At 32.3% G+C, this 14,486-nt stretch overlaps 1 protein-coding gene across 2 annotated transcripts in view; it reads left to right on the top strand.

Moving 5' to 3' along the window:
* Positions 1–11,308, top strand: part of LOC107677301 (TBC1 domain family member 24-like) — a 12,500-nt gene extending 1,192 nt beyond the window's left edge. Inside the window, exons 2-8 of one of the 2 annotated variants that reach the window (XM_016472163.1) lie at positions 3,070–4,116; positions 5,220–5,231; positions 5,402–5,560; positions 5,792–5,855; positions 7,153–7,248; positions 9,223–9,463; positions 10,516–11,308. In XM_016472163.1, coding sequence (XP_016327649.1) covers positions 3,140–4,116; positions 5,220–5,231; positions 5,402–5,560; positions 5,792–5,855; positions 7,153–7,248; positions 9,223–9,463; positions 10,516–10,670 — 1,704 coding nt within the window. In that variant the 5' untranslated portion in view covers positions 3,070–3,139 and the 3' untranslated portion in view covers positions 10,671–11,308. The remainder of the gene's footprint in view (positions 1–3,069; positions 4,117–5,219; positions 5,232–5,401; positions 5,561–5,791; positions 5,856–7,152; positions 7,249–9,222; positions 9,464–10,515) is intronic. The other variant, XM_016472164.1, reaches the window with a different exon arrangement.
* Positions 11,309–14,486: the final 3,178 nt, after the last annotated feature.

Below are 14,486 nucleotides of genomic sequence, written 5' to 3'. Positions count from 1 at the left end.
CTCAGATATTCTCTTGTAAATTAAAAAGTAATGCGTTACTTTACTAGTTACTTGAAAAAAGTAATCTGATTACGTAACTTGCATTACTTGTAATGCGTTACCCCCAACACTGATGATCATCCTCGTGTGAGGGACCGCCGTCCTACAATTTATATATTATCGTGTTTTAAGACCCAATTAATACCGTGAAAATTTGTGTAAAATATTTAGTTTCTATTTTTTTTCTACTCACTATAGAACTGTCCTTTTTTAGATGTATTATTTATTTGCATTAAATTTTATTTATTTTTTTATTTAAATACAATTTTATTTTAATCAGTTTATTTATTTTAATCAATTTCTAAATCAGATTTATTTGTATTTATTTAGTTTAATCTTATTCTTACTATTATGATTTTTTCTAAACTTTAACTCCAGAGATAAGGTTATGCAGTGTGACCTTTTATTTTATTCCATTTATTTATTTAAATCAAACTGTTATTTTATTTAACTACATTTTTATTTGAATCAATTTCTAAATCAAAATTATTTTTTATTTATTTAGTTTGATCTTATTATTATTTTATTTATGTATTTTTTAATTTTCTCTAAACTTTTCCTTTAAATCCAGAGATAAGGTTATGCAGTGTGATCTTTTATTTTATTCCATTTATTTATTTAAATCAAATTGTTATTTTATTTAACTACATTTTTATTTGAATCAATTTCTAAATCAAAATTATTTTTTATTTATTTAGTTTGATCTTATTATTATTTTATTTATGTATTTTTTAATTTTCTCTAAACTTTTCCTTTAAATCCAGAGATAAGGTTATGCAGTGTGATCTTTTATTTTATTCCATTTATTTATTTAAATCAAATTGTTATTTTATTTAACTACATTTTTATTTGAATCAATTTCTAAATCAAAATTATTTTTTATTTATTTAGTTTGATCTTATTATTATTTTATTTATGTATTTTTTAATTTTCTCTAAACTTTTCCTTTAAATCCAGAGATAAGGTTATGCAGTGTGATCTTTTATTTTATTCCATTTATTTATTTAAATCAAATTGTTATTTTATTTAACTACATTTTTATTTGAATCAATTTCTAAATCAAAATTATTTTTTATTTATTTAGTTTGATCTTATTATTATTTTATTTATGTATTTTTAAATTTTCTCTAAACTTTTCCTTTAACTCCAGAGATAAGGTTATGCAGTGTGACCTTTTATTTTATTACATTTATTTATTTTTATCAAATATATTAACATATTATTATTTTATTTAAATACATTTTTATTTGAATCAATTTCTAAATCAAAATTATTTTTATTTAATTTAATTTTTATTTGAATCAATTTCTAAATCAAAATTATTTGTTTAGTTTAATCTTATTTATTATTTTTATTATTGTTGTTTTTTAAACTTTTCTCTAAACTTTTCCATTGACTTTAGAGATAAGGTTCATGTCATTTTGCTAAAACAACTGACAGCAAAATAATATTCTATTATAATAGGCACAGCCCGCCAGATGCATGTCCTGGTGTAAATGGATTATAGCCCCAGACCTTTGACCTCTAGAGCACTGATTCTATTACCCTACATTAGCAAATCCCATTGAGTATTTTTGCTTTGTCCTGATGGTTTCATGTTGTTGACGTCCGATGAGCTCTGACCTCACAGCAACCCTAAAGTACAAGAGTACAGAGCTCACTCTTACAAATAGAAGGGGAAAACAGAGTTAGGAAAGCGGAGATTCCTGTTTTTTTCCAGTTTAAATCTAATAAGTGTAATTGGGAAATTCTGATGAACTGATTCAGAAAGATCCACAGACGGACTCACATGAGGCTTGAAAGTGAATTGGATGTTATTCTTTTGAGGGTAACTTCAGCCATTTTTATGTCCAAGGGACTAGTTTTTTTTCTCTTTTTTTTTAAAATATATTTTATATATATATATATATATATATATATGACTTAAATAAATGTTTTTTACTCTTGTGTCTAACCTAGATTTTCTATCTTGCAATATGGAATTTCTTTATAAAAATATAAATCAATGCATTTTTAGTTGAAAAAGAAAACACCCTTTTATCTTTTTTAGTTGTTTTTTTATGATTTGTGTGTGTGTTTATTAGGGATGCACCAATTGAAAAGTTCAGGCAGATACTGATAAATGATAATTATTTTTATCTTAATGGTGTTAGTACAATAGATAATCTTTTTTTAATGAAATTATATTAAAATGACTAAATTCTATTTAAAATATGCTTTGATATAAGCATTTATTAAAGTATTTAAATTCAAATAATGACATTTCTTAACTTTTCTACATCTTTACTGGTTGAAATATGTTATTTTTGCTAATACATTTGTATGATGAATTCAAAACTTTAACTTACTGTATCAAAAAAAAAAAAAAAGTGATGAAATTTTGCAACCCTAAATACCCAGCACTGCAAAAATGTATTATACCCTAAACAAAATGATTTTGTTTTAACCAAAGACGTTAAAGCATTAAAGCATTTTTATTTAACCTGCTGTACTTCCAGTATTAGCTGTAATTATTAATATGTAATTGTAACTTTATTATTTAAAAAACTTAATTAAGTGTAATTTTAGCAGTTGTATATTAGCCTACAAATCAGTCAATTTTAACCTTTTAATATTATAGTAATGTAGTACCAACTGACTCTTGTGTATATTTTACAGCTTTAGTTGATAGATTTTTTTTCCTTGTGAAAATTTGGCATGTACTGTACCTGATATATATCCAAAATAATCGATATTGAATCGAATCGAATCGACTTGCAAGCTTGTGAATGAGAATTGAATCGAATCGTGAAATTTGTGTCAAAACCCAGCCCTAATACAAATGCTAATATTGGTTGATACTGATATTGCATTTATATTTTACTTTCATGCATTCGGCAGTGCTTTTATTTACTTACAATGCATTCAATGGATACATTCTTTAAATGAGTTCATGCATTCTTGGATATGGTGATTGTTGTATTGTGCATCCCTATTATTTACTGGTTTGTCATTAATATTGTCATTCTCTCTCTTTCCTTCTCTCAACAGCTGGAGCAATATGACTGGCTAGTTTCTCTCTGTCCTTTCTTGTGCTGTTTGACGCGTGAGGTCAGAGGTCATGGCTGTGGATTGTGGCGTGTTCGTGGACTGGTCTCAGATGGGCGATGTGAGTCGTGACACGGCTCCCGGGAAGATCGATTATAAAGACTTAAAGGAGCTGAAGCAGCACGCCCGCTCGGGCCAGTGGGCCAAAAATCACAGCCAGCGCTCGGCCGTTTACCAGCAGCTGCTCAAAGCGCTCCCGTGTCGCACCGTCACACCGGACGCCGCGGTCTACCGGGACATCGTGGGCAATTCCAACAGCAAGCGCAACCCATCCGCTTACCCATTGCCAGAGTTTGTGGATGGGACGGCGGTGCCATGCTACTGTCTGAAGGCCGAATCTGTGGGATCGGTGCATGCTGTCCTTTCTTGCATCGCAGGGCAGTTCCCAGATATATCGCACTGCCCGTCTTTACCAGCGGTGACGGCGCTGCTGCTGCACTGGAGCGCCGATGAAGCGCAGTGCTTCGAGAGCGTCAGTCGCATGTTGGCCTGCAACGAACCCGGGTGCCGTTTATTAGATCAGACTTTCCTCGCGTATCAGTCGGCCTGCATGACCTTCGGCGACCTCGTGCATAAATACTGCCCGGCCGCGCATAAGCTGATGGTCGCCACGGCGACAGACGTGCTGGAGGTTTACTCTGATTGGCAGCGATGGGTTCTGGGTGACCTGCCCTTCAGCTTTGCCGCGCGTGTGATGGACGTCTACTTGGTGGAGGGGTATAAGGTCCTTTACCGCGTGGCGCTGGCGATACTGAAGTTCTACCGCAAGCAGCGCACCGCCGCAGGCTTGGCCCTAACCAAGCAGGACTCGGCGGCGGTCAGGAGCGATATCCAGGCATTTGTGCAGAACATCGGGAAAAGCGTGACGCCGGATAAGCTGCTGGAAAAGGCCTTTTCCATTCGCCTGTTCAGCCGGAAAGAGATCACGCTGCTCCAGCTGGCCAATGAGAAATCACTCCAGCAGAAAGGCATCACTGTCAAACAGAAGAGGTATTGATGACTATTACGTTACATGATTGTTTTTTTTTTCCTACTCACTGTTGTAGTGTACTGTTAGATTGTTATTTATTTATTTAAATCAAATGTAATTTATTTTTATGTTTTTATTTAGTTTTCATTATTTTATTTATTTTTTATTATGTATTCAAATTTAATTCAAATTTAATTGATTTTTGTGTTTTTATTTAGTTTTCATTATTGTATTTATTATTTATTTATTTGTTTTATGTATTTAAATTTATTTTAATCCATTTATTTATTTCAATCAAATGTATTAATTAATTGAAATAAATCCCTTTAATTTTATATTTAAATATATTTCACTCCAGCAGCCTTTCTATAAGTGTTTTCTGTATTTGTCTATAATAAATTAAATGGTCAAAAGGTGTGTGAATATTTATGTGCTTGACATGAAATAGAAGTGATTTTAAACTTCTCCTGCTTAATTTATGGTATTCAAAAAACTACACAAAATTACAAAAAAGTGGACTAAAAATCCAAAATATAACTTTACTTCTGAGACTCAACTGGATGCTACTAGCTGAACGAAACGTACACTACTGTTCAAAAGTTTAAGGTCTGAATGATTTTTTAACAATTTTTATTTTTTGCATCACACCAATAAATTACATTTTAAACTGCATTCGAATAGTTTTAATTATTTATTATATATAAATATATAGATTTTCCTGTATTTGAGCAAATAACTGTACTCTTGGTGTTAATAAGAGACTTTCAAAAGTCTCTCTCTTTTTAAAAATGTTTTTTTTTTAAATTTTATCTTGATTTGATCTTCTCATGTGACAACAGTGTAGCATGCTACTGTTTGAAATGTTTATAGTAGGTAGCATACAGTACTGTAGAATACTAATTACTATCATATTACAAAGAAGTCATTATTTCTGAGGTATTTAGGGCATTGTCTGTTCACCTTAAAGTATTTATGTCTATTTATATCTTTTGTGTTTGGCTCTGTTGTACAGCTTCCCTCTGATTCGCTTTTGTGTTTTTTATTCCCTCATTTAGATTGCATTGTGTCACAGTTCTCATTTTTTCAATTTCTCCTGCTCTCTACTCTCTGTGCTGTTCTTTAGCTTTATCAAAAGGTGGGTATCTTCATCTCTCATCATCATCATCATCATCATCATCCTCACTCACTTTTGTTTTTCAGACTATTTCTGACCCATTTATTTCTGTTGTGTTACTTTACAGATGCACAGTGAAATATGCATTATTGTCAAATCATTTTTGCATTTTCTCTTTTTTGTCTCTCTAGACAAAATGTCCAGTTAGCGGTGAACGCTGATAATTTCAGCTCGGAGATCGTCAGCGCGAAAGAGATCAGAGATATCTGGTCGTGGATCCCGGAGCGTTTCGCTTTATGTCAGCCGCAGCTGCTCTTCACCACATCCACACACGGCTGCAGCCTCAACAGGTACAAAACCACGCACCTGAACGCTTATACAGCAGCCACAAAACACCTAAAAATATGTCATTGCATTAGATGACTATAATATCTGCATATTCTTCAAAGATATTCTTTATGCACAAGTATATTCTTCAAGAAGTCATCGTGAGTAATAGTTAATAGTCAGTTAAAGTATTTACAGAAGTCTTTAAATCTGAGTGAGCTTTTTTTAAATATGGTTTGTGTTGTTTTATTCAGGTTTTATTCACATTGTGAGGGATATGAGCCGACACTAATGCTCATCAGAACTACAGATGGAGAGGTACCAAACCCTGTGTCTCGTTCTCTCTTTCTCTCTATTTCTGTCATTTTGTTGGGTAACTATGTTGACATTTACTTTTATTCGTTTAGCTCAAACGCAGTTGTTTTATGCAGACGCTCTTCTCAGAAGGAAATCTTTGTTAGACTGAGGGTGATTTAAATTATATACATTTAAGGAGGGAAAAAAATCGGAATTTTTAGAAACGTCTGAAGGTATTTGAAACTAATTTAGTCCTTCGTGCACTTCCATCCGTTTGTAAGCAAAAATCCTAAAATATAGAAGTACTAATAGAGCTGTTGAGTCATTTCTGGTCAATCCAGAAGCCTAATTTATTCCTTTGCAATTTCTTATGGGTTTTTAGGGCCCTATGAAATCCATTTATTTATTTATTGTTTTCAAAATTCATTTTTTTGTGTTTTAATTTTTCTGGATTACATTTTTTTCTGTTTTGTCTTTCTAGACTGCTTTTTAGTAGTTGCATAAAATGTTAGTAATTAAAAATAATTTCTAATTTACTGAAATCATGAAACTTACACAATTGAATGAAAATTGAATTTTTAGGGCACTATGAAATACATACAATTTTTTCTCAAATTCTGTTCTATTTTTACTCAATTCTGTGTTTTCCATTTTTATTTTTCTGGATTCCATTTTAATGATTTTATTACATTTTAATAATCAAAAAGAATGTCTGATCAGTTGAATTCATTATTTATTTATCTATTTATTTAGAATAATATGTTATATGTAATATGTTTTATCTAATAATACATAATATGTAATATGTTTTTTTTCTTCAGAAATTCAGTGTTTCGTAGTCATATAAAGGCATAAAACATGAACAGTTGAATTAATCTTTTAATCAAATGAAAATTAAACAAACCCTTTCATTTTTGGTGCTGCAGTTAAAATTAACGCATGGAAGAAAAATTGTGTGATTATTCCTTAAAAAATAAAGTTTGAATAATTTTTTAAAATTGTTAGCAGTAGTATTAGTGTTACCTTGAGACGTGCATTCTTTCTGTCACAATTTCTTCAATTTAAACCAAACTTTTATTTTGGCGGGCTGTCATGAAGACATTTGAGTTTTTATATAGGTCTGAATATTTTCCGTACCCACTGTATATATATAACCACCAAATGTCTCATATATAAAACTATATATATATATATATATGTATTTTGTCATTCTTGCATATTATGTAGGATTAATAGTAAGCAATCTTGGATGCAGGGAAGTTGTTCAAGATCTCAGTTAGTGTGTGATTGACGTGCCTCTCATCCAATCATATTCCAGGTGTGTGGAGCCTTCCTGTCCACTGATTGGGAGGAGTGGAAGAGGGGCGGGAACAAGCTCAGCTTCTTTGGCACTGGAGAGTGTTTTCTCTTCAGAGTATGTTCTTTTCATGACATTTATTTGTAAATAATAATAATAATAAATATATAGGTAAATAATAATATAGGACATAAGTAATCAAATTAAGGTATTGAGAGTCAAATTGGGGTCTTCCTTAATCATGAAATTATTTTTACATTTATGATCCACTAGGCGGCACTATTTTCTTGAGTATTAGACTAGATTGCAGTGTGTTAGTGTGTCGAGTTCCTCTCATCCATCATCGCTTCATCCTGTTATACTCTCAGAAGAACGTTTTAGAGCTCTTTGGTAACTCAAGATATAATGGAGTTCTTAGTTATGTTTCTTTCTGTCAAAAGATATTTCTGCCAAGATTCCTTTGTAGGAATATTAAGGACACAGATTAATCACAGTCTTACTGTAAAGTTATAGAGCTATAAAATCAGTGTGGATAGCAGCTCAGATGACTTGATTTTGGAAGGAAAGTACTTTTAATTTAAGCGATTAAACAAATTTAATATAATTATACATACAGTGTACGTGATTAAAAGGTACATATGAATAGAAAGTAAATCTAGATAGAAATATAAATATTTATTTGTAAATATATGATAAATAAATATTAATAAATATGTTTATATAAATAAATATATTTATAATATACATATTAATAAAATATATAATGTAACAATCAATAATATAATTATTATTATAATAATAAATAATAAACATTTTTATATAAATAAATGCACACATATTTACATAAATAAATGAATGTATGTATATATATATATTATATAAATATATATAAATATATTTATAATATACATATTAATAATATATATAATGTAATAATCAATAATATAATTATTACATATAATAAACTTTTTACTATAAATATATATATATATGATTATAAATAATAAATAACTAATTATTATAAATGATTATTTATTATAAACAAATAAATAAAACAAAGTAAGATAAACATTTAAATGAAACAAGGATCCGATTAAATCAAGTCTTTGCAAATCATAGCGTAAGTGAGACATTGTTGAGATCCCTGAAAGTGAAATTACTGAGGTCTTTTTGTCAGGAAAAACATCTGAGAAACCGATGTTCAACAAAAGATTCCATTTTATATCATTTATGTCTAAGAGCAACAGTTGAGTTATTAAGGAGATTACATTTAGCGTTAGCTATTTCTTTCCTACAGACCATCAGTTAAGGTATTAAAATGGTAAATTGTTTTGCCAAGAGCTTCTGAATTGGTTTCTGCTGTTCATTTATGGCGTGTTCTCACCTGACTCGCTTAGAAAACTAATCATATGTAACCCTGGAGCACAAAAGCAGTCTTAAGTCACTGGGGGATATTTGTAGCAACAGCCAACAATACATTGTATGAGTCAAAATTATAGATTTTTCTTTTATGCAAAAAATCATTAGGATATTAAGTAAAGATCATGTTCCATGAAGATATTTTGTAAATTTCCTACCGTAAATATATCAAAACTTAATTTTTGATTAGTAATATGCATTGCTAAGAACTTCATTTGGACAACTTTAAAGATGATTTTCTCAATATTTAGATTTTTTTGCTCCCTTAGTTTCCAGATTTTCAAATAGTTGTATCTCAGCCAAATATTGTCCTATCCTAACAAACCTTACATCAATGGAAAGCTTGTTTATTCAATAGTTATTTATTCAATATTTATTCAATACTTCAAGATTATGTATAAATCTCAATATCGAAAAATGGACCCTTATGACTGGTTTTGTGGTCCAGTGTAATATATAGTATACTGTATCTAAAGCGACCTACATTGACAGTATAAGGGCACAATGTTTGTAGATTTGAGCAGTTCAGACCTTTAACCACAATTCAGCCACCGCAGCATGTATTCAGATTTCACGTCTTGAGCTCTGACCACAAGACTAACCACTGAAACCGTCTGGGTGTTGCCGTTGTGTGAGATGTGTTAAATGGTGTGTGTTTCGTGTTTGTTTCAGATGAAGCCGGAGATGGAGCGTTACGAGTGGGTGGTTATCAAACACCCGGAGCTGGCGAACGCGGCTCAGTCCACAGACGATGAACAGACCGGTGCGAACGACAACGGTGCGCCACAGTCATTAGAGAAACCGGCCACAGACCCCTCTCACCTGTCCCCCTTTCTGTCCGCGCGACACTTCAACCTCAACTCAAGGAACACCTCCATGTTTATGGCGGGAAACGTCGACTCCATCATTATCGGTGAGTGAGATGCTCATTTCACACACATCTGATTTCTTTTATTACTAATTTTCTCTTCACTTGAAATCAAACACTAGGGATATTTTTTACACGGATAATAAAAGGTGCATTTAAATATTCATATTCAAAGAAGTGAATAAGTACAATATGATCAATATAATTCTGTTGCTGATATAAAATTAACCAGCACAATGAATTAATGTGCTTTATATTTGACAGTCAAGTTTCCTAAAAACACTGTCATTAGAGTTAAGATGGAAATATTTTAATAGCATGTCTGATTTAAACATCATTAGCAAAATAAATGTTTTGGCTCATATTCAACAATTAGTTATTAGTTATTGTTATTCACAAATATTCAAAGAAATTTCCATGAGGCCCATTTTACATCATGCAGGTAGGTAAATACTTGCATGTGGGCCAGTTATGTTTACCATCCAACCTGACAGAACTGGAGAGGATCTGCAAGGAGGAATGGCAGAGGATCCCCAAATCCAGGTGTGAAAAACTTGTTGCATCTTTCCCAAAAAGACTCATGGCTGTATTAGATCAAAAGGGTGCTTCTACTAAATACTGAGCAAAGGGTCTGAATACTTAGGACCATGTGATATTTCAGTTTTTCTTTTTTAATAAATCTGCAAAAATGTCAACGATTCTGTGTTTTTCTGTCAATATGGGGTGCTGTGTGTACATTGAGGAAAAAAAATTAACAAATGATTTTAGCAAATGGCTGCAATATAACAAAGAGTGAAAAATTGAAGGGGGTCTGAATACTTTCCGTACCCACTGTATATATGCAAAATGAATGCACTTAACAACTGAGGCCGTTTAATCAAAGCAGTGGTTTATTTAATCAATCAATCAAGTACATAATGTGTTTATGAAGTGGTGTTTGTTTTGAATGTTGACTGAGGTATAATTTTTTTAGCCCTAGTTGAAACTTCCTCTTAAATCAAATTAGCCTCGGTTTCTTTGGTGTAGTATAGAAAGGAAGACATTAGATTATGACTAGCTGATTCTCTGTAATGGGATGCGTGGTGTTGTTTGTGAAGGAGGAGGCGAAGGTAACGCTCTGTACATCGACTCGGAGCTGAACCACGGCCGAACCGAGCGCTGCCTGACCTTCGACAACCCGCCGCTGTGCGCTGAGAGCTTCCAGATCGCTCTGCTGGAGGTTTGGGGCTTCAAAGACGCCATGGCTTCATAAGAGCGGCTCGCCACAACTGCAGATGCTGTGGCTGTAAGATCCATTGTGTTGTGATAGACGTCCCTTCATGTAGGCCGTAACGGAGATGTGATGCTCCTCCAGTGCACTAAAAGATCCGACCTGAGCTCCAGTGAAGATGTCATGTTTATTGTGTATATTTATCGATTGAAAACGTATCTCGAGGTTTATTTTGATGCTTTTCATATCGGCGGAAAGCTGTTCTGATGCAGGAAATTAAGTTTAGTATTGAAGGATTCTGTCAGTTTCATCAAGACCGCATTTTGCATTTTCTGCAGTAATGATTAATATCTATAAGAAATGAGGATCAGAACAGTGGAGACTTTCATGTTAAATCAAAACCACCTTTATCGATGTGATTCCAGCAAGGTGTTAGATATTTGTCACTGTCATTTCTGGTGCTGAACACACCGATATATCATTGTTTTCTCATTACAGTCACAAGAACTCGGTGAGGGTCATCAAAATGTTTTGTTTTTTAATGCAAAATATAATTTATTTCTTTTCATTATGGGGTGAAATATGATCCCTGGGATTTCTCATGGTTTACCCAGCCGAGACCGATCAAAGTTTCTCTGTTCCGAATCCCTCTGTTCTCTCTGGAAGCCTGTTTCCGCCACTGAATACAAAATAAAAATGCTAATTGTGACTTTTATCTCAAAATTCTGACTTTTTGTTCTCACAGTTGCATGATATAAACTCACAATTGCGTTATAAAGTCAGAATTGCAAGATAAAAACTCACAATTCAGAGAAAAATTTGATTGATTTTTTTTTGGTTGGTCAAAAAAAATTATTTTTCAGAAATGTGATTTTGTATCAGAATTGTGAGTTTGTATGTCACATTTCTGACTTTATTTCTCAGAATTGCGAGTTTGTATCAGAATTGTGAGTTTGTATCTCACATTTCTGACTTTTATTTCTCAGAATTGCGAGTTTGTATCAGAATTGCGAGTTTGTATCAGAATTACGAGTTTGCATCTCACATTTCTGACTATATTTCTCAGAATTGCGAGTTTGTATCAGAATTGTGAGTTTGTATCTCACATTTCTGACTTTGTAACTCGCAATTGCGAGTTTATATCGTACAATTCAGAGAAAAAATGTCAGAATTGCGAGAAAAAAGTCTGAATTGTGAGATAAAAAGTCACAAATAACTTTTTTATTTTTTATTCAGTGGCAGAAATGGGCTTCCATAGTTCTTCTATGCAGCTTTGTGCCAATTGGGAAAAATATATAGTTTCCAGGTTCTCGACACAAAGAGGACCGGAAAACATGAGCTCTTCATAAACCTCCAGTGGAAACAGAAATACTTCTGGGGCATTTAGCGAGTTTCAATGGCATTCCAGTGTTCTTTTAAATCAGAAATCAACATCCTGTCTTTATTGACTCATTGTCCTCTCGTTGTTCCAAACGACGTATATGACTTTCTTTCTATAGTGGGACACAAACAGAGAGATTTTGCTAATTAAATTGGCTGCTTTTTTTTAATTCAGTGAAAGTCAAGCGGTCAAGCTGCTAAAAGAACGAAAAAACACCATTAAAGTTAGATTTAAACAAAATAATAATAATGAAAAAAAAACTTGTGCACTGCATTCTATGTTTTACAGTTACACAGTAGATTTTTGTGAAGAACAGATTGAGAACAGATACTGTAGATCTCGTTTCTCATTTACACAATCCACATATTCATGATTTCAAGCTTGATGCGCAGCAAGTTTGAATATACGCTTAAGATTTGAGAGGGACATTTTCAGTGAATAACAGCTTAATTTGGGTCTTTTCCTCACACTTGGCTCTCAGAAGACTTAAAATATAGAAATATAGTCATATCAACTCCTTATATATACTTTATAGAGCTTGACAGCCCCTATATGTAGCCTATATATGCCCCTATATATAAAAGACACTATATGCTTTCAGTACACAGAACAGCGGGGGAAAAAATCCTAAAAATGTGTTTTTGTGCACATAATAAGGAAAGTAATCTTGTTTTGGAACAACACGAGGACGAGTAAATTATGACACAATTTATTTTCTACATGTTAAATGCACTGTATCTTAATTTCAATTCAATAATGGACTGTAATGTATCATATCACGCCGTCCAAATCCTAAAAAAAAAAAAGTTTTTATTTAGCTAAACATGAACGTTTAATGTATACAGATTGAATTGTGATGTAAAATGCAGTAGAGATCCAGCTTCTTGCTAATCATTCAATGGTCTTTGCTTGAATTATATGTATGAAAGCATAATCAGCACTATTTTAAGTGGGAAGTATTACATTTTATGAGTTATCTTTTTCTTTGCACTTATTGAACGTATTTTATGTTGCCGAATGTTAGTAACTCATGAATTAATATCAGTAATATATTGTTTGATTTCAGTTTCTGTGTATCAGTAAGGATATCTTCAGCTCATTTCTGTCATATCTTTGAATTGGAGATTCAGTGTTTCAGATTCAATGTTTAATGTGCAAGTACACTGTGATGTGTATCCATATCCAGTGGTGTGTTTGTATGTTGTGTCTCATTCAGGTGGAGCAGGCTGTGTATGTGTGTTTGGAGTATGAAGTTCAAATCTTAAACATGCAAAACATTTGGGTAACAGCCCTAAATTATAGTGTCGTGCATGTAGTGCTCTAGTATCTGCTCATAGAAGACTGTGTCTATTTTTTAAACTAGGGATGGATCAGTTGTGATGAAGAATAAAAACTGCAAGCTGTCATTAAAAAGTTTTTGTTCACTTATGTTGTCTTTTGTGTCTATTTTATGTTTTTTTATTTTATGCAACACAGTCATGGAAAACCTGGAAAGGCCACAAAATTTGTAAAATTATGATTTATATGCTTGGAAGAGTGAGTAATGGATATGCAATTTCTATAGCTGTACTCTGAAATGTGTTATTGGCTATAAATACATTTTTGAGTGCGGTATTTATATAAAATGACTTGCATTCAGAAATTACCAACAGTTGGACATTCAGATGAGAAAACTGTCCCTGTGAATGAAAATGATATTCTCAGCTCTTCTGGTCCCTTGATATGTGCGTCTATCGTTGGCCTTATAATGCAGATTCTCCCTTGGGCTAAATGAGAGCAGACTAATTGATCTTCCATCATGTGTTCACCAGGCATGCAGAGACTGACACTTGAAATAAATATGGCATAATTACATTAGATACATATGATGCAATGCGATACAGATATAGTTTAAAATATTTTATGTATTAGATAAAAAAATATGAATAAAATCTATATTGGGTAGATTACTTACAAATTGTACTCCGTTACTGATTCCAAATTGCATAACAAAAATTGTAATTAGTAACGTAATCCATTACATATTGTAGGTAATATAATCAGATTACTTTTGACCTAACCTGTTTATCACATTGATTTAAATAGGACAGTTTTGTACCATATTGATGTAAAAATGCAAAGAAAAAGAAAATATCTTCCATTTGTTGTTATTTACAACATTAAACATTACATTACATCAAGGGTTCGCAAACTGGGGTTCATGAGGGGAACTGGTTCGTGAGTTTAATGAAAAGCAAATAATTAATTAAATCATAAAAATGTAAATTTTAGAATAGGCTAACGTCAATCAAAATAGAACACTTACTAAAAAAAAAAACTAAATATTGTATTTGTTTACCTGCATGTCATGTGACCAATAACCAACGTCAGAGAACCCTGAACATGCAAAATTGATACTTAATAATTAAAATATTTATTTTAAAATCTCAAGGGGACTTCAAGTAAAGTTCAGGAGGTTCAGATGACAGGAAAGTTTC

The sequence above is a fragment of the Sinocyclocheilus anshuiensis genome, unplaced genomic scaffold, assembly GCF_001515605.1.
Source record: "Sinocyclocheilus anshuiensis isolate Anshui unplaced genomic scaffold, SAMN03320099.WGS_v1.1 scaffold392, whole genome shotgun sequence".
In the NCBI taxonomy this organism is placed as follows: Eukaryota; Metazoa; Chordata; class Actinopteri; order Cypriniformes; family Cyprinidae; genus Sinocyclocheilus; species Sinocyclocheilus anshuiensis.
Note: the sequence above shows the minus strand (reverse complement) of the source record. Positions and strands in the feature narration are given on the sequence as shown.